Source organism: Pleurodeles waltl, chromosome 5 (assembly GCF_031143425.1).
Source record: "Pleurodeles waltl isolate 20211129_DDA chromosome 5, aPleWal1.hap1.20221129, whole genome shotgun sequence".
Lineage (NCBI taxonomy): Eukaryota > Metazoa > Chordata > Amphibia > Caudata > Salamandridae > Pleurodeles > Pleurodeles waltl.
The window spans coordinates 339,797,228-339,819,144 of record NC_090444.1 but is presented as its reverse complement, the minus strand read 5'-3'; the positions used below and the strand labels follow the sequence as shown (position 1 = coordinate 339,819,144).

At 42.3% G+C, this 21,917-nt stretch overlaps 1 protein-coding gene across 1 annotated transcript in view; it reads right to left on the bottom strand.

Moving 5' to 3' along the window:
• PLEK (pleckstrin) overlaps window positions 1–21,917 on the bottom strand; it is a 398,482-nt gene that overhangs the window by 123,359 nt on the left and 253,206 nt on the right. Inside the window, exon 6 of the mRNA XM_069234077.1 lies at window positions 17,144–17,248. Coding sequence (XP_069090178.1) covers window positions 17,144–17,248 — 105 coding nt within the window. The remainder of the gene's footprint in view (window positions 1–17,143; window positions 17,249–21,917) is intronic.

Below are 21,917 nucleotides of genomic sequence, written 5' to 3'. Positions count from 1 at the left end.
AGGATATTTTAGCCAGTGATTTTGAGACTTCAAAATACAGAAACCGATTTATTATGACATAAACCCCACTCCCATAACCTTCCATCACAGTAGCATATCTGGCAGTTGTTTAGTGAGGGCTGGGATCTGTAATTGTGTTGGTGTATATTAAACAAGTATCTAGGAGTAGCCCTCTTGATCACCTGTCACCATATTGTAGCTTCCTTCGTCGCCAGTTTTAACCATTGTGACTGCAATTGGGAATGGCTTGTGGAAAATGGTTGTGACCTCTATGGGGTTCTTGATGAAACCTGTATCTCCTTATCAAGCTGTAATTGATGCCCAACAAGTGGGTTCTTGCCATAGCAGTACTGTGGGAGATTGATGCATCACAACTGTTAGCATGTCCACCTCTTGATTTAATCATTCATTACCATTCCATGAGCTGTTGCCATATTTGTGAATTAGAGAATCATTGGTGGATGGGCTTATTCTGTAGTAACAAATTCCCACGGAAAAAAGACAAACAACAAAGCCCTTCCTCCCATCTGTCCCCCAACTCAATACTTTGATCCCAGGATCATCTGTCGTACAACAGAGTCACCATTCTAACCTAGTGAACAGTGATGGTGGAGTTGTTAGCCAACCAGGCTCAAGTCCCACCCCATCTAAGTCAATTATGCAACAAGAGTCACCTAGTCCTCAAAAGGGTCCAGTTCCTGGTTAGGAAGCCTACCACCCCTCAAGTAGGTGACCAATCCAGCCCCTGAAACCTGAACACACTGAGGTGTAAACTAATGTCAGGCAAGCCATCTCCATCTAAAACCATGATAGATGTGCCAAGCATTCTCATGATTAAGGAAACTCTGCATTTGTAGAGAAAGCACACTACAGAAAGACATAGAAAGTGAGTAGCTATTTCAAATGACCAGACCAGCATATCAAGAGTCTGCATAGGACATTCAGTCAGCTTGTGTCAAGGATCTCTGAGCTGATGCAGAGTCCCAAGGGGTGTCTCGGGGAGAAATTGGCCCATACAGTCTGTTGAAAGTTTGTGGTCTGTGTGCTCCTAGGACTCAGTCCCAGGGGCTACATTTTCCCTCCCAGTGAAGCTGTCCGCCTCCAAACTTGTTCCTGATGCCAGTCTGATCACCATGACCAGTAAGGGGTTTCCTTTTTTCCACTCAGTGTCTGGCAGAACAAAGAAGTGGGTTCATTGTTAAACACTGTTTGTCTGAAAACAGCAGCATACTCTTTAACTGCATAGGGCTGAGTTTCTGCTTCACTTCAACAAAGACTTCTGCTGCTGGTGAACTTCATTATGTAGCCTGGGAAAATCATTATTTTAGAGCAGTGATGCTCATAGTACGGCCCGGGAGCGCATGCAGCTCTTCTGACCTTTACATGCGGCCCAGCAGCACTGGGCTGCTCTTAGCTAGACTCAGCACTAACATTAAAAAAATGTAAATAAATAGTTAAGTATTTATTTAAGGAGAGTTGAAGGTTAAGATAAGAGAGGGGTTCTGTACAATGTAACATCAGAAACACCTTCATTTTTAAAGACATATTTGAAGCAAAAATGTAAAAGCACGATCAAATCTGCTCAAAATTCAAAAAGTGTATTGCATTAACAGAAACGTCACCTCAGTTCACCAGATTATATCAGTGCATTGAAGAAATATATTTTTTCAAAGTGATAATTTTGTAACCAGAATTTGGAAACATTCACTCCCCCATCTCCCACCCAGACAACAATGCCTTTGGTGAGCTAAGAGGCAAGTCAGCTATGTGCACTCTTTCGTGGCCTAGGTTTCAATTATACAAAAACATTATAGTTTATTAAATCAAACACAAAAAGGTTTTGTGCAGCACACATTCTTAAGTCATGCGAGGTCCTCATATGTGATAATGAACAAAAAGGAGGGAAAGTGAAATAAAACATTTGCTTAGGATCACACATTTTGGTTAAGTGGAAAAGCTGTGATTATTCCCAAGTTTATGGTTTCACGTTGTGCTATTCAGACACTATAAGTATAGCTTTGTGTCCCTTACACCCACTTTACTACCAACCCCCGACTGCCACCCTGCTGCCATCAGTGCGGCTCTCGGTCACATCAAAGACCAAACTCTGCGGCCCCTGTGAAAATGTTTGCAGGTACCCATGTTTTAGAGGATACAAAGACCAGATCCCCCTTCCACCATGCCAAACAGAGAATGTTGTCATGATCAATATAAGTAAGCAGCTTAACAAAAATGGGCCTTTCAATCACAAGCAGGATGAAAGGAAATCAACCAACATCCACGTTGTCAGCCAACATGACAGGAATTGTTCTGTGCTTGTGTCTTCTGTGCTCTCTGGTATTCCCACAATCCAGAGGTCCACATCCTCAACTCTTTCTTCCAGACACTTGGTGGATTCCAGGGGGGAACTTTGGAGTGTTTGACATTTCCCACTTCTGAGCTCTGACTCTGCCCTCTGTCAAGAGGTTCACTATGTTTCTGAAGCCCTATTTCAGAAAGGTGACATATATCTTCTTTTCTCTAATCTTCCCCCTTCAGTTCATTTAAAGTATCCCCTCTTGTCTAAAGTATGATTGTGGTGGATTGCATATCAGTGTAAGTGTTTTTGTCACTTGTGGGTTCTGGCGGCCTGTGTAGTGCAATTGTCAACCTTGCCCTGCTGGAACTGCACAGAAGACATGTCTTTCAGTATGGTGCAGGTGTGCAACCACAGGACACCACAATGGATCACCTAGTACTGCTGTTCAATCTACTGACATGGTTCTGTGCGTTCAGTGTCTATATCCAGTTGAATTGCAGTGTCCAGTGCAAGGGGGGGCTGGGGCTGGCATGTTATTTTAGATATATCAGGTTGCAGGTTCCCCATGCTGTGTTCCCACTGGGTGATGGATTCCCCAACTGCAGCAGTAAAGTGTATGGGTAGCAGCCTCTTCCTCTTCTGGGGCCAAAAGCATGAGAGGGCATGAGGGCCCGTGTTATGAAGTGCCTCACAGACCCAAAATGTACACATGAAGGAATGCCAGCCTAATATTGGGTGCACAAGTCTTCTGGGCCAAGCCCAACTCACCTAACAGCATCAGGCACCTTTCCTCAGGTCAGTGTTGCATTTACAGAGGGGCTTATTTATGAGAATTCCATGCAGTGTAGCACAGTAAGTCACCTTGTTGGGCTGCAGGACAGGGAAAGGGCAGGAGTGCACTGTATTTGAGGCAATACAGCACATCCTGCTTTTTCCCCTGTGCTGGTGCCCTTTTGGCAGCCTAGCACTGACACAGGTACCCTTGCACCCAGGTGCATGCTGGATTGTTTTTGTGCAGGAAGAGACATCGTCCTGCACAAAAACAATTCGAAGAGGCGTATTCCTCTTTCTATGTGTGCTGCAGAATGGTTTGCTACAACTATGGGTAACACTAGTGAACTTAGTTCAATGCACCAACACTTGAATGTGAGAGACAGGTTTTTGTAGCCCCGCAGAACCCCACCCAATACATAGTTGAAGTGGCATCAATGCTTTTGATTTGCTAACGGGCACTAAACTGGGATCCGGGGACTCCTTGGTGATTGGAAACAAACCTATTTCGTTCTTCTCAATACCACAAGCAAACTGCACTAAGAAAAATACATTTTAACTACAAACATTTATTTTGACAGGCTCACCCTGCTGCTTTGCACATGTAAAACAATCACACAGGGTATAATTAAAACAGCACAAACAATAAAATGAATATTTCCACCATGGTTAAAATGTCATCTAAAAATCTAAAACCTACTTCTATGTGCTACACCAGGAGAGCATGGAGATAGAATCGGCACACTGCATACAAATTTACAATACCTGTAATCATCAGTAGTCGGTGGCAGTGTTCCTTGCATGTGTTGCGTCAGCTCCTGAACTTGGGCTCAATATCAGCTTTCAGCCAAAAAGTGCAATAAAGCATCATCTCTGGCAGTCAAAATCAAGTCTGGCAGTATCTTGCACGATAATCTGGGTGAAGAACCTATCCTAACAAGTGGTCAAGCGGCAGCCCTTTTATGCTACACCTTAACTAAGATGGAATTTCCAACATCATTTTAGGAATGTTTGGCATAATCAGTGGGCATCAAAATTCTAATCTTAGTTGAAGTCTTATAAACAAATAAGGTGAAAATACAACATTTGAGACTATACTGTTTTGGCTATTATTCGTATTTGACCTTAAAATAGAGATGACAAGTCACTTGTTTCAGACTGATGTCACATCAGGTGTCTTATCAATGTCTGTGTCTGAGTTACTTGACACTTTTGCAGGTTCTTTGAATGGTAAATGCAGTCAACATCTGTGTCAAAGGCAGACAGGTTGATGATTCTGCAAAAATGTAGAAAATTGAGTCTCAGCCTGCTTTATAATGGAGTCAGGCCTTATGGACTTTAAGTAATCAGGACAGGTCAGCCACACCAGGTCAAGGCAAGGAGTTTCCAGGGCACTGGTTTGGGTGACCTGTGGTTAACTGATTTTGTCTGCCACATAAAGGCCTCAGTGTCCTCCCAGCTCAGCTGTGTAGCATGTGTTGTTGCCCCTGTGCAGCGGATGAAGTGTAGACCCACCTTTACACAATCACCTCACAGTAGCTAACTATGATCTATGCTTGCTACTGCCATCTTGCCTCTGGGAGCCAGTCCAACCATACCTGGTGCCTTTGGCCATGTCCTATCCCTCTACCAGCTCTGGTTAGCAGGCACAGAGTCTCACAAACCTAGGAAGGGTCCATGCAGCAATGGGAGGCCAATTCACCAATTCCCAAGCATCTGGCTGGGAATCCCACTTTCAACAAGGGAGGTCGCACACACCTCACATACTTTCCTTGGGGTAGAAGCAGAAAGAAGAACAAATTCCCAGGCTTTTTCTTTAAGTGAAGTTTGAGGGGATGATACTTGTGTGCATATACTGATTCAGACACTGAGGCTGAGGACAGATGATGAAGGACTGGTGTGCTGATCCAGAGCCTCGGCTGATTGTGGCTGCTTTCTTCAGTGGCTAGCCCACACCCCCGAATGGACTTCCTGATACTTATAGGACCAAGTGGTTGAGTATTTAATATGTCTAGAAGCAAAACTAAATGATGTAGAAGAAAGAATTAAAAGGGCTTGGAAAGATTTTTCATTCTTTGAATTGGAGCTTCTGTGTAATGGACATAGAGATGTAATTGCACCCTCTGCTTCTAATACAAAGGCCACTAAAATATCCTAGCTACACAAGTATATCTGGTTTCGTAAAGTGGTGGCACATTTAGGTCGCTATCAGCAACCATTATAGAAATAAAACTGCAAGAACTCCTACATTTACTGCAAACTACTCACTGTGGTTTGAAAACAGCTAATTTGTAACACCCTCACGCTTAAATACATTAAGTTCAGTTGAACTGTGTTCATATTTGACTGTTGGTGGGTCCTTTCTCATGCTCTAGATAACACATTGGTGAAATATTCACAATTACAATAAAAAGAACCCTTTCTCAGAAAGGTCAAAGCAAAGGAAGTGGTAGAAATTTGATATTTCTATGTACCACAAACTGAATTTAGTTGTTACTCTTCCTACTTCACCCTCTCTTTTTCAAAATACCTGGTGCAACTAAACTTTTTATTCATTTCACTGCTTTTATCTGGCAAGGGCCACGTTTGATCCAAAGTCGTTTAAAAAAAAAACTTTGTTATAACTGACATATCTCTGGATGCAAACTGGGCCTTGTTTACAAAGCAAGTGAACAAGCATGTGCATAATATATATTTTGAAGTGTACAGCATGTAAGTGGGTGAGCAATGAAAATATTGGAGGGAAAAAAAATTGCAGTAAGACCTTTCAGTGATGTTTTTGTTGGAAATATTGCGTTTGCTATGAAGAGATGATTTCTGGTAGAAAAAAATACACATTTGTCTTTTTCTGTCTAACTATGCAAGACTTCGCTGGCCAGGCCATCCAAGCTGCACAGAGACAAAGAGTGAGGTGGGGTGACATTGGAAGCATCAAAGGCCATAGTCCTCAAAGTGCTCCAGAACTGCCACGGGCATTTGCGCCCTCTTTTTTATGCCACTGGGGGATTTTTGTAATACAGAAGATGTTGCAAGCAGGAGCGTAACACAGACCCCAGGTGACCCTGTGGTGCAAAGGCCCCCCAGAGCTACCCCAAACCTTTAGGGGGGTCTCTATTGAGGTCAAGGCCAAGTAATATTTGTAAGATATGGGGCCCCTCATCACATTCTGCATGCGGGCCCCATCATTTTACGCTATGCCACTAGTTGTGAATGTGTCTGTGTCTTCTTCCGTAACATGGATCATACCACTGTACGTTTTGCCTCATACAAATGATGGAAGAGTTCAGCCTTGCATGTTTTCCAGATAAACAGTGGGCAGAAGGGCAACTGCTGATTGCTTGCCAGATCTTAAGTGTTGCAAAGTTAGTGCATCCTTAAAAAGCGGCTCTTTTTTGGGGTGGGGTGTTGTTGGAGGAATGCCAATAACCCCTCAGATATCTCCCACTTGTGAGTGCAATGCACCCAGTTGCAGAGGGGTCTCTGAATGCCTTTGACACTAAAGCCAGGTCTCTGACCTGCAGCCTCAAATGCAGACCAGCGGTCCACGGTTTGCCTTTCGCTTACGCAATGCTGCAGTGCAGATGGATGTTTGCACCTGCACAAGGACTAATACAGCAGGCACTCCTAGTCATGGCAGTGACCAGGCCTATATTGTTAATAATATGCATCTAATAATCGAAGGACTGGGTGCATCCAAGGTATGGAACTTTTGCTGCACACAACAAAATAAAACAGAAAAGAGAAAATAAAATCTCCAATTACCTCAAACACAGACAAGTGTTCTCTATTATCATTTTTAGGTTGAGCCTAGACAGCGCACATGCGCTGTCTGCAAGACCTATTGTAATGAGTATAGGACTTTGTTTCCGCCTGCCGCTGCCTGCCGCTTATCATTGGTTGAAGGCAGTATCGCTCTTGTTTAGCTGCCTCCTAACTGGTTTGGCAGCGATATGCCACTTCTTGTACTTAGCTGAGGATCACCAGCCAAGTACAGTTTAATTATACCTGTATTGTTCTTCTGTTCTTTAGGCAGACTAAACAGCTTTTGTTTGTCAGTAAGCACTCATGTTCATGCTCGTGGTTCGTTTTCTGCATTTGCCCTTTACTTGGTCCTTACTTTACATAATCAGTAAATACATATGGTTGTGTCTTATGTGTATGTTTTATAATTTTTTTGTGGCTTTATATAGCATGAAATCAACCCAGGTTTTGAATCCTCAACAGTGGCTTACCATACACAGCGGGAGAGCCGATACTGCACTATTCACTGCACTCAGGGAAACTCACCCCATAATGCTTTGCAGACGTTCCTTTTAGAACACATTTTTGGTCATAACTCAGCCCTCAGTGATCATAGGGCAATGGGATCACCACCAAAACATTCAGAACAATGTGCTCTTTCTTCCCAGGCCATCGTGTGGATCACACTAGGTTAGAGGGGACCCAGAAATCATAAACTCTTCCACCATTCAATGTCTGTTTAAATTCTCTTATAGCTAGAATTTTCTTTTTATTATATATATTATAGCTGAGAGAAATTTAAGAGCCTTGTTTGTAATAACATCCTGACGGTTTTGCTAAGTTTTCAAATGTGTAATGCCCTATGCTCTCCAAGGACTGAAGGATGATTATTGACCCAAGGCACTACTGACTCAGTAGGCTACAAGGAATATCTAGGCACAGCCAGTGATACTGCACTTTCTGGTGTTGACTCAACCAGGACTTCTAGCCATGAGCAGTGGTATTGCACCTTCTGCTAATGCACAAAAACAGTTTATTTCTGATAAAGGCTTAATGTGTGGCATGGTTAAATATTTCAGCCATTTCACTGAGGACCTGGTACTTCTCCAGCCTCTTCTGGCTGGGGGACATTCTGAGCTTCTGACATCAGAAGTAGTTCTGGCATTGTTCTGTGACACTGTACTCTGAGTGCTTTTGGCTCCAAAGGGACATCTAGCCACGACCAGTGGTACTGCATCTTCTTCTGTTGACTCTACAGAGACATCTACCCACAGCCAGTGATACGGCACCTTCTGCTGTTGACTCTACAGGGACATCTAACCATCAAGAGTAGTACTGCAACTTCTGCTGTTGGCTCTACAGAGAGATCTAGCCATGACCAGTGGTACTGCACCTTCTGCTATTGACTCTACAGGAACATGCAGTAACGGCCTGTGGCACTGCACCCTTGTAGAGCTGACTCCATAGTTAAATATTTAAAAGGCCTGCTAGGCCTGAAAATGTGCAATAATCTATGTCCTCAAGGGGCTGATTATATAGTTACACTGCAAAGTTCTTTGTCATTCTTTTTTTCATGTGATAATGCCCTCTAGGAGCTGACTATATGGTTGCTTGACCATGTTTCTTCTGATTGCTATTTTTAATGTGGTATTCCGTCTGGGCTGTTCGGACCACTACAGTCTAATGCCATGTGTACGAAGGAATGCATAAACACAGTTTATTTCTGATCAAGGTTTAATATGCGACATGGCTAAATGTTTCAGCCATTTCACTAAGGACCTGGTACTTCTCTAGCCGTTTCCAGGTTTGGGGGACATTCTGAGCTTCTGACATCAGAAGAAGTTCTGGCAGGGTTCTGTGACCCTGTATTCTGAGTGCTTTCGACTCCACAGGGACATCTAGCCACGGCCAGTGGTATTGCACCTTCCACTGTTGACTCTATTGGGACATCTAGCCATGGCCAGTGGTGCTGTATCTTCTGCTGTTGACTCTACATGGACATCTAGTCTCAATCAGTGGTACTGCACCTCCTGATATTGACTCTACAGGGACATATAGCCAAAACCAGTGGTACTGCACATTCTGCTATTGATTCAACAGGGACATTTAGTAACGACCTGCGGGACTGCACCCTTGTGAAAATGTGTAATGCACTATGCCCTCAAGAGACTGATTATATGGTTACACTGCAATGTTCTTTATCAATCTTATTTATGTGATTAGGCTCTCGGGGGGCTGAATATATTGTTACATGACCATGTTTCTTCCAGATGGTATTTTTACTGTGGTGCTCTGTGGGGGCTGTTCAGATTATTACAGTCTAATGCCAAGTGTATGAAGGAATGCACATACACAGTTTATTTCTGAGAAAGGTTTAATGTGCTGCATGGCTAAATATTTATAAGGTGCCAAATGCGAGGTTGCGATTATCATTTACAATGCCAACAGCTCTAACTCTCACTAATGCGAGACCTAATGCATTGCAGATGCTTTTTTGGGCTGTCTGCTATCTCCATACTGCAAAGGCACACTTTTGAGAGAACTTTCACAACTTTCAGTTATTTTGGATTTTTTTTTGCTTTGACATATTCATGGGAAGATTAAGGGGCTGATTTAAGAGCCCTAGCACACCCTTGCACCACATTATTGTAATGCGGCACAACAAGGCTGAAATTGTCACACCAGTACCTCATGGCAAGCGTTAAAAGGAGGCTCACCATTTTTCAATGGGCCTCAATAGGCTTTGCAGGATAAGCCTCAAAATTGTTGACGCTAGTCATGCAAAGCTCCAAACTAGCGTCAAAACTTTTGATGCTACTTGACCTTAACTACTGCCATGGTGCACCGTATATTAAATATGGTGCACACATGGTGGCGTTAGGGGGACGCTAAGGGGCACAAGGAAAGTGGCGCTGCACTAGGTACAGAGCCACTTTCCTTAAATCAGGCCCTTAATTACAGTTAGGTAACTTCCCTGGAAGACTGGTTTGACACTCAGAATTTGTACTGACGCATCATTCTGTGGCTAGTGTAGAGTTCCAGTCTCTTGAAAACAATAGGCGATTTTAACCTCGTTGGGCCACATTAGCGTAAAACAAAATATGCAAATTTGGTGCAAGGAGGTGCTAGGGGCTCTTAAATCAGCCCCTTTGTCTTTTTCATTTCTTTGAGCACTTTTCTGTCTTTTTCGACCTGCCTCTACATCCTTTGGTCAGTTCAATTGTCATTCACATTTTGCACCATACATTACAACAAACGTGGGACAGAGGGTCAGCTTTAGTTATTGAGTCTTCCTACTGAGAGTGATGGCATTTTACCGTACTCATCCTCAACAATGGAGTCCCCATCTACGACGGGGAGCAGAACATCTTGGAAAAACAATAATGGTATAACATCCAGAAATTATACCATCACATTTTGAAACTGGCTGCCCATCCATTATACAGCTGACAGCACCTATGAAAAAACGATGTTACCTTTTAATCATGTCAGAGTCCCCTCTTTGACGTCTTGCTTCCTGCCCTGGCAGTATGCTGTCTATGCGGAAGATGAGGCTTGCTGCCATTGAAAGAATCATGTTTCTGCAAAGAGGTGTCTCATTGGTGGGCGGACCACCCACCGGTTCCAGAAGAGTTGAGAACAGGCATATTCATTTGTTTTACTTATTAGATCTATAAAATAACCTCACATACGTAATCAAGACTGGACTTATTGGTTGTTACAATGGCTATTTAAATCACAATTGTGAAACAACACAAAATGATATTATAGCCCTTCAACTATTGGGGAAAACCTCATCACAAAAGGCAGCCATGCCTAACACTTTTTAAGCACTCTATTTAATCAAAATGCGTAAAAAGGAGCACTTAATCCCCACACAATGTGGCATTCTTCATCATCGGATCTGTTCCTCACCAAAGACAGATATCTTGATGACCGGCACACCTTTAAATGATTTTTGTTAGATTTATGAAAGCTAAGTTAGAGTTTCTTTTCCCTCAATTAATCGACTTATGTGGCCAGTATAAAACAGATGCACTGTAACTAAAATTATGTGGCTTTACGCTTAGATTGTCCCACCTCTATGTCTTAGATTTCCAATGTTCTATCTTTCCTGATCAGATCAGGATCGTCTTTTTTTAATGAATTACTAAAGCAGCAGTTTGTCCTGCCTTTTCTGAGTCATGGTGGTGATAACGTTACACTGATATATTCTCTGTTGGTTTCTTCCTAGATTTTTTTAATTTGAAAAGTAATTTGCAGTTAAGTTTTTATCTATGTGTGCCTCATTAATAGTTTATTTATTTGTTTCAACTTTGTACTTCACTTCTGTGTCCTTGGAGATCGACCTGTGCCTAAAATAATTAAAAAATATATATAATAAAATTGTGTATGAAATGATCTTCCAATGACTGGCTTTTATCATTTAGGTGAAATAGTCACCAACTAATAATCCGAGACACTATCTAATTTTCTCCAGAAGTGACGTGGTGTCTCTTACTCTTTGAGTTTAGCTCCTGTCTCCATTTAGAACTGAGGAAAACTACGACGAAAACTCAAGTAAAGCAAATCAATAATACACGCATGATACACAACTGTACCTCATTAACTATGATACCCAACAAGGACATCTTCCGCCTTACATCTTGCTTAGTAAAACTACAAGCTTACATGTCAAATATTCAAATCAAGAAAAACTAACTCAATTTCGAATTGTGATGTTGAAGTAGGCAATCAGGGTTGATCCAGCATGGCTCAATCAAATAAACTGTAACTGAGTTTTAAAGAATGTCCTACAAAAATATCGATTCCAGACTACTTACTACAACAATGTTGTGAAGTATATTTGAATAAGTATAGACTTACTATTATTAACTCAAAATATATACCCCTTGAAGAGAAAAATATCTTCAAAGTACTCCTCGAGGTATATAATTGTAAACAGTAAATATATACTTACCTATATAACATTATCATCATGATATTGTAGTCATCTTTATTTTTCAAGATATATGTACATAGATGTGGAGTTAGGTATATATCCACATATAAAGAAATATGTGTATACATATGTGTGTTTCTAGATACATACGTAGAGGTCATTGCAATGTCATGTAATGAGTGGTGTAATATGTGTGGTCATAAGCAGCGCAATATGGGCACACAAGTCATAGCTAGTACGCTGAACTACAACTGGAGAATTTGTGGTTTTCGTTTTCAAAATGTATTTCTTATTTCATTTCAACAACTAACTATAGCGTCACTGTACCTTTTTTTTTGTCCATGAATTTCAGTTTTTTTAATCATATTCTAACTTGAGCAAACACCCAATGCCCTGGACAAACTACACCCAACCCCGTGGGAGCAACCAATTCCTGCTGTGCATGACCAGAAGCCATGCCCTGTGTTTGTTGGCCAGGCCAAGTCCTGTGGCCAACCCCTAGTGTATATGGCCACTGTAGTACAATCATGGCCTGCATGTAATCCACCAGGAGCACCAAGCCCTCTAAGGGTGTCCAACCCCCCGCACAGAGCCTTCAGCCTACAGCCTGTACAATGACAATTAGCTGCAGGGTCGGGTCTATGACCAGACACTTGCCATTTTCTTTGCAGTATTGCAGTACTCCAGGGGGTATCAGCTGGGTATCACAGTACTGGGTGCTAGTATCGCAGTACAGACAACCCAAAATTCTTTTATTTTTAGCTTAACTTAAGGGAGGGCCCATTTGGGATTCCCCCCAGATGACCCGGGCGGTCAGGGTTTGCCCACCTTTTGCTGGCAGGGAAACAGAAGAAACAATTGCTCTCACAGAGAGGGAGCTGCATCTTTGGCAACTCCCTATCTGTGACAGCAATCCTAGCTCCCATAGAAGGCCTGGAAGCCAGCTGGAACCATGGTGGCCTTCAGGCTCCTTCCGCAGCCCCCAACGGTAGAGACAGGGTGCCCTGGAGGGCACCAAGATGACAAGGCTGGGCCCCGAGGATGGGGTCCCTAGGGCCAAGGTCAGCCTGCGGAGGGGGGGGCTACGCAGTCATCTGCCCAAAACAAATAAATATATTAACATCTGGACCCCCGGAGGTTGAGGTCCCAGGGGCTGAAATCAGCCAGGGTAGGGGCCTGCATGGCCCTTCCCTCCCCAAAACAAATTAGAAGGCCAGGCCCTGGAGTATGGGGTCCTCAGGGCCGAAATCAGCCAGGGAAAGGGGGGCCACAGGGGCTTGCAGTCAACTCCCGCTGCAATATGGGGATGGGTGGTTAGGGTGGTTGGATGCAGGGACTGGCTGCAGGCCAGGCCCAGCGCCACACCCCACCACGGATGACCTATGGCCAGGCGCCGCACAAGGTTTGGTGCTTATAGTGGGTTGGCTGCAGGGCCTAAGGCTGTGTGTGGGGGTGTTTGGATTAACATATGGTAATGAAAATTACTTTACGTAAAAAGAAATCCATAGATATTCATTAAAAAAAACAAAGGTTACTGGAACGTTATAGTTAGTCTTGGATATAATTGATGAGGGTATCTTATTCTGTGATGTTATGTATGGGCCTTGTAACTGGAAGAATATTAGGCTAATCTTCTTGAATTCATACTTCAAGCAACAAACAGCACCAGATTGTTATTGAACAAGATCACATGCCAATTCACATTACATATATAACTTTATGAGTAGGCAGAAAACTGCACATTTCATCCCTTTCTCTGACCATTATAATGTTCCTTTGTTATCCACAACTGAAGGATATTGATGGATTTATGTTTCACAAGTGTCTGACTTCAAGGAAAAGGCTAACTTTCCAATCTACTATTTCATATTTTCATGTAAGATAGCACATCCTGTTTATGATACACTTCCTTGTATGCATTTAAGGCATTCTCTGTTTTTGAATCTTGAGGTATTCATTTGTTTGTAATACATAACATTCTGTAATCCCTGTATAATCGTCAGTCATTAATTTCTTTATAATTGGTGCGTTGTGAAGCACCCAGTCACTGATTATAAAGAACATATGTCAGAACTCAACTGTAATAAGTTATTATAGCCAAGTTCTGACTTCACAGTGCCTGCTGCCAGAACCAACAGCCCAGGTAAAAGGCAGGTCAGGTCACAGAGCAGGTGTTTAACACAACACAAATGAAACTGCTTTTCTTTCTCCTGATCTAATTTTTCTAGCTTCAAGTGACTAGCAGAAATAACATGTTTTTTTGGTATTCCTTAGACAATTGTAGAAAAGTTAGAATCTTTCTGAATGTTTTTACACATTCCGAACTACTACAGCTTTAAAAAAAACATAGCCTTTTATTGAACTACTTCTAACATCTTTTTTCAACACAAACGAACATATTTTTGAAGCGTTTAATTTTGCAATAGAAGTTCTATTTCTATTCTCCATAGTTGGAAACATGCTACGCACTAAGGTTGAAGTGGTTTGTGGGAATGATGATGGTGTGGCCCTGTATTATTTGGGGTAGAGTATCCCCTGCACTATATGATAAGGATATTGCAAGTCATGGAGGAGTTCCGTAGCCTTATAAAGGAACTCCTCTGTGACTTGCATTGTCCTTATCATGTGCGGCAGAGGTACTTTACCCCTTATACATCTATTTTATTTCCTGTGATCTGCTGGTTGAATATGACTAAATTAAAGACTCACAAAAGAATATTTGGATTTATTTAAACTCTTGTTTTAAACCTCAGTACCAGTTAATTCGGCTTCACAGATCACTATACCACAGTTTGCTTCCCTTTATGATCTGCTGTTTGCACATTCTTCATGCTTTTTTTCCTAATCACTAACTTGAAGAATGTTTATTTTTGACAATTCACTAGTAATAGTTTTCTGTCAACCACATTTATTATCACATTTCAACCTTATCCGTCAAGGTGTCGCATCATACTATAATTTAATCCCTAACAACACAAGCCAAGTACAGTGAGTAGTTGTACTTGTATATGTTGGCCTCACAGCCTTCAAATGTGAAAAGTTAACTTTCTTTCACTAGAGGACGGTTTTCTAAACAATTCTTGTATTTAGTCTGCCCAGGACCATTTCGGCCTCATAATTTCCTTGTTCTCTCACCTTCTTGTTTCTCTCCCTGTACACTCAAATGTTACACTTCTCCCCCTCTCCGGCACATCTGTGCTCCCTTTTATGAGTATCCAGCAGCAACAAATTGTTCCCTTTCCTTTTTGTGCTTCCCCACTTTCTTTTCTCTTTTTGACTATTAATTTACCAATCTACGGTGGCCTTGTGCCATGTTAGATGGTCTACTAAAAATGCCAAAATGGCCATCGTACATCATGATACATCTGTATGCGTGCAATATTGCCAGCCATGTACATGTAGCTATCATGATGCTTGTATTCCCATGTGATTGACCTAAAAAAAAACATTTTTCCCAAATCTAGTAGCTCAGTCTATCAAAGCTGAAAGCTAAGGGAATTGCAAATACTTCTTAATTATTGGATGACAAACAATGGGAGATTCATCGCCACCTTCTAGATCCACTGTTTTCTTAAAAATGAAATATAATCTTTTGTGCATTATGGATTGCCATTTGGAATTATTCAATTGTACAATCACAGTGAATACTAAAATGAAATACTTACGATAATATAACTACAAACAACTGACTAGAAAAACAAACAAGGGTGTTGAATCAATAATTTTGAAAAATTTGATTTGAAAATGTTGATTGTATACAATTCCGTTTTCAAGTCTGTTCATTATTCAGTAGAAGTACAAGGTGGAGCAGGGACAATTAAAGGATTCTGGGGGCCCTGGCACAAACATATTTTGGTGCCCTGTTCCAAACAGCTTTGAGTTTGTGATCCACTTTCAGTTCTTTCATGCCCTCTTTGCCCAGGACACTGACATTGCATTGGCACACTCGTCCAAACTCTAAATTGTGTTTACATTTAATATTCAGGGATAGTGATGTTTTCAATATTGTAGCACAGCAGCAATTTACTAATATTCCGGGGCAAATAATCTCTGTGACACCCTCGCGTGTCTTGCATGTGACATCCTGTTTTGATTTTTTAACGAATGGTGCAGGCAGCATAAACACAAAATGTCCCTGCAAAATGTCTATAAAAGAATCTCACACATCGTCGATATAAAATAAAATAAACTAAATGAAAACTGTATTCAAAACAATCGGAACACGGTTTTTAAAACAATCTGTTTAAGAATTATTCAAAGTAATCAGGGCAAGTCTCTGCAGAACTGAGCTGTCTCTGTAAGCGGGGGCTCCCTAAAAAGGCTGGGGCCCTGGGCCAGAGCCTACTATGGCTTAAAACATCTCTGAGGTGGAGGAAACACACTGCTGACATCTCGATAAAAGCTCCCCGTTCCATTCTGGTGAATGAGGACCATGATAATTTCAGTAGCTGTAGTATCAGTAGTGGTAATTCTGTACATTCGTAGATGCATGTTTATGCGTGATTATGTGCTCCCTCCAGTAGAACAAAGTCCCTTCACTTGATGTTTCTGCTGCATTTAGTAAGTTCTGCCGTTGTTTACCAAACCACAACCTGTGGTACCGAAGCCCATGTAACCATCACCCACCTCTTTCAGTCCATCTAACATCCACAATAGCTGCTTGTGCCCCTCTACCATCCATCATGCGGAAAGTTATGACTGAGTCACATGACACTTAAATGTTGCAGATATTGGTAATTAGCCCTGATATAAGGCACAATCTGCCATAAGTATTGTCATGAATCACCTTTCGAGAGTCTGAGGTACAGCTTTCCATCTCAGACCAAAGTCGGATTTTATTTTGTGGAGATGTGCGGATTGCAGAGTAAGTATGTCCTTTAGGAGATGTAAGGTCGGAGGGCTGTACCAAAGTATTATATATTTCCTTGTTCGATAGGAATGCTTCTAGCCCAGCAAATAAAAGATGAGTGACAAGGCCCGGACAGTAGCATGTAGTAGTGGATGCCTCAATAAGCACTAATTACGTTTTTGGGATGTGTTTTGTATGTTCAGAGTTCTTTCTTAATGTGTGCTGTTATAGAACAGTATGTCTACAATGACCTCGTTGACAAATACTATTGTAGTTAACGGATGCTTTGAAAATACATAGAGTAAATATTCCTATCTATGTGAGTAAAGAATTATGTAGATGTTGAAGAGACGATTAATTTTGCTCTAATAAAATTACCGTTTTAACTGCCATAGTAAACATTTTTAGTATGGTTAATGATCAAAGCCCAAATAGTTTTGCACTGTGCGCAACATTCGTCAAAAGAAATATTTTACCAGCCTTCTTCTATATTGAAAACAGCTTTTCATAAACAAAAATAATGAAACTTTTTTTTACTCACCTGCTTCAACAAACATCCCTGTTTGACAACTATCCCTCTGAATTCTTCCTTTAGAATCACATCATCATCACTGGAGTTTCCTTCACAGAAGAACCCACTATCCGGCTGAAAACCACAAACAAACAAAGTACCATTTAAGAAAAGTCTTTTTTACCTTTCAAACGGAGGAGTGGTTGATGGAAAGCAAATTCCTCTATGATTATTTAAGATCTCATACCACCCTTTGCCGTGAAAACATGGCAAAAAAATGATTTACTCTGGGACGTTAGCCATTTGAAAGACCAAATAGCATTTGGGCAGAAGCAAGAGTGCCACTGATAACAGGAAGTTGAGAGAGTGAATGAGTGACCTACAACAAATTGATAAAGCCTCCCTGCAGAATGCGGTGAGTGGCATCAAGACTTCTGGATCTCACAGATCTCATAGGTCTCGGGCTGAATGGGGCCACAGGAGGGTGGGTCCCTCTGCAGCGCAGATGGTTGCAGCACCCTGTACCGCAGGTGGATAAGGGGGCCTGGATTACGCTCTGAGGCACAGATTGTGAAAACTGTCACCCAATGTAGCACAGCAGCCAAAAATTCACATAGAAATTGCACTCTCCTCCCCTCTACCTAGCGCAGGTGCTGTATTCAGCTGCTGTGTGCCACGCACACACCTTAGCTCCTTAGTGCTGAGGTATGTGCGTGAGTCCAGTATAGGATTTGTACAGGAAGGGCATCCTTCCTGTACAAAACACTATGCCTAGACAAGTGGAAATGTTTTTTTTACTTTGTATGTGTTCTGTACAGTGCAGCACACATGCAAAGTCGGAAAGCATGAAGAAATAAAACGTTTTTTTCATTTAACACCTAGTTTTCAGCTGCGTTACATTTTAGAGCTTAACCCTTTCTACTGATGTTTCAGAATAGGGTTTAGCACCAAACAATATGGGTGGTAGCACGGTATGCCCAAGCACCACCCATGTAACACCCCCTTGACGCAAATTAATGCAAAGCAGCTTTTTGCGTTGCTTTGCTTTACTTTGCCACACAAACCAATACAAATACCGGTTTGTGTTGGTATGTGAATCCTAAAAAAATGTGTAGTGTGGGTTTAGCGTTACAAAGTAACACTAACCTGATGCTAAACCTTTGAGAATCTGGGCCTGAGGGTGATATGATGGCACTAAAGCAGAGGGCGGAGCCGGGGCGGAGCTTGATCAGTATGATGGGGGAGGTGTAAGCTTCAGATTTCCTAACAATCACACAGGGACAGGTTGTTAAAACACAGTACACAAGAAGCAGGACATGAGAGGGGCTTAAGAGGCAGTGGAAAGAAAGAGTGCAAATTGTTAGAAGTACTTAAAACGCAATATATTTCAAACAAATAAACATTTTTTAAGGCCTATAAAACAGAGACAAGAGAATGTGTGTGTTTTAGTCTCTGTGTGGGTGTAAAAATCTAGGTTGAAATCCAACAGTCACTTAACATTACCCAACTGAAAGCACTTGTACCCAACTATTTACTACAGAATTAATTTTTAAGGGGGTGTAACATCCCCATCCCTCCCAGTGCAGCTATGCCCCTTGGGTGGAGTGAGTATGAAAGTGTAAATATTGATATACATGATACAGTACAGCTCCCCCATATTGAACTGTGTTTTATTTCCTTATTGCAGGCACGTTCGTTGAAATGTGTGGGTAACAAGTAAATGGCACTTGTAGGAAGTTACAGTACTCCACGGTCACCGTGATGTTGGTGCTCAAGACCCCAGCGCTGTTTGGGGCATACTTATTCTTGTTTTGTCCCGAATTTGTGTCTTTTCTTTTATGCAAATTCAGTACAAAACAAACTCCATATTTATACTTTGGCACTAGACCCATCCAGCGCCAAAGTTATGGAGTTAAAGTCATTTTTTGGACGTGGAAACCTACCTTGCGTCAAAGAGATGCAAAGTAGGCATTCCAGTGCAAAAAATGACTCTATGGCCGTAGCGCTATATTTATCCCCCATGCGAAAATCACTCACGGGAGGAGGAGAGGTCAAATAATGGTGCAAAGCTTTCTTTGCCCCATTATTTAACACCTGGATCAGAGCAGGCGTTAGGGGACATGTGGGCCTCTTTCCATGGTGGAACCCCATGGAATAAACCCATAGGTGCCCTCCCCAGGCCCTAGGGATACCCTCACCCACACCAGAGGGACCACAGAGGATGGGGGCCCCATCCCAGGTAAGTATAGGTAAGTACGGGTAAGTGATTTTTTTTTTAAGTGCCATTGGGGGCCCCGAAATGGGCCCCCTACATGGCACTGGGTGCATTGGCCGTGCCCAGGGGACTCTGGTCCCCTGTGCTGGCCCTTGGGGTGGTGGGCAAGACTCCTGTCTTTTCTAAGACATAAGTCATGTGGTATGGATGGTTTTGCACCAGAAAATGACGCTAGGCTGGTTAGAGTCATTTTGTTTTTTACTCTAACCTGACTAACATTATTTTTTGGTGCAAAACCCCCTTCTTCCATACCGCCAGCCCCACCCTGCTACCGTCACTTTTTTTTTACGCTAGCATACCCTTTGCACCGGCTTGCACCGTTCCAGCTGGTGCTCTGAAATGGTACAAGCTAGTGCAAAACTTTTTGGTGCAAAACTGCGTTAGTGCAGTTTTGCACCAAAAAGTATAAATATGCCCCTTTGTATATATTGTATCTAGCAGCAGTTTGTAAAGTAGGATGTTACTTCAAAGAGACAGTACTTGGGGACCCACAGGATAATTTATGGCCTTTGTGGAATGCACAGAATGTTATGCAGCCTGCAGGAATAATCAGCACCAGTCTGTCCATGAAAGAAATAATTATTTGTTTTTTGGGGTGAAGCTTAGAGAAACTAGTTTGTTTGCTCACTAAGTTTCAACAGTGATTTCAAAATCTTTAGCAAACCCGCGCAGCCTGGGGCAGTTTGCATTTGCAGACCAATATTTTCAATTGCTCCATTGAAAAATACAGCCTGACTAAAAAGCAGGACGGTTGGAAGGTGTCAAACAGGGAATGACATAGTGCTGCTAGTCATCTGTGTAAAATGTTTAGAGAAGGAAGGGACAAGAGGCCTAGATATTATATGGGGGAAACTATCTCCTCACTTTACAACATAAAGACTATTTCAGCTAACCTCGGACTTCTGTAATAAAGGCACTTGGTCTGCAGCCACATGCTTCTAAATGGTCATGGAATTCCTCGTGAATTGCAACATCGATAAAATGTACAGAAAGTGGTACTTTATTCCATATAGTGCAAGTCACACAGAAGCTCCACAACCAAATAGAGGAACAATTCTGAGATGAGTAGTAGTATCTATAAGTTTGGCTCAAGACATCTAAGGGTGTAGCCAGCACGCATGGGATAGTAAAAAGGAGAACATAATGAGGGGCTTTCACTGTTGATTGATCAGTTGTACATTTTGCGTTATGTTTTTGCACTGGCATAGGGCTAAAATGGTACTACCTCTCTACAACTGGACTATGGAGCTCACCTGACAAAATGGCTGCCCCTGGTGTTCCCTTTGATGTTGGCTTGCGGCCTCATCAGGGACTACAGTAGCTACCAAATCTACCACCAGAGCAAGAACCACATGAGCAACAGCAGCTGTCATTACAGCAGCAATCAGAGCCTCAGCCAAAGTAGTCAACACAGCAGCTACTTTGGCAAGGACTACAACTACAGCGGATGTCGGCACAGAATTAACAACAGCAGCAAACACTTTTGGACCACTGCAAGGAATGCAGCAGCAACAAAGCTGCCTTCATGGCATGATCAACAGAAGCAACAGCAGCTGCCAGTAAGACGGGAACTACAGTAGTGACCATACTTGTAACTACAGCAGATACAACTGCAGCAAAACCTTTTCCCTTTACACAAAGCAGGAATCACAACAATGACAACAGATGCCTCCCCAACAGGGACCACATTAGCAAACAGAACTACAACCTGAGAAGCCACAAAAGTCGGTACAGAAGCCACCACCATAGTAGGAACGAGAGCTACAAGCACACCAGGGATCATAGCAATGATGGCTGCAGGGACCACATAAACAAGAAAGTTGTCATTAGCACAAAGAACACAGACCCACAGCAGGGCCTCATAATCAACCACATCAGTTACCACAATAGCATTACCACAGACTTAACAGCTTCAACTACAGTCAGCACCACAGCACCAAAATAATGAGCCACAACATTAGCTACAGCAGCTGCAACCACAGCCACTACTGGTTGTCAGTGGCGGCAGGCTATTCTTTACAATGGGGGGGGCAGAAGGGGATACATAATAATAAAATTTTAGGACGATCTCCTCTCCTCTTGTCATCTCTCCTGGCTCCAACGCGTGACAAGACCCACAAAACCTCTCTAGCTAATTCTGGAGTTGCTCATGCTGGTAACCACCATGAAAGAGGCATCAGGATTGGTTGGAGTGGCATCTCTCAGTGCTCACAAGAGTGCTGGAGGGCTGTTTTTTCTCTAATCCAGCTGGGTTAGAGAAGTTTAAAGGGAGCATGTTGGGCTGGCCTTCGCAAGAAGACCAGCCAAAGGGACATGCTCACTTTAAGCAACACTTAGCAGTAATTGCCACGTTCTGTCCTGACACTCAGTTCAGGACGGGGTCCTGAAAAATGATATGGTAATAAAGAAAGTTTATCACTATTTTATTTTTCTGTTCTGGGGGCAGTTTATTTTAGCGGGCGACACTCCTTCACTCTCGTGGAGGGGCCACCCCTGCTGTTTGTATGTCAAAATGTTGACTACAGAAAC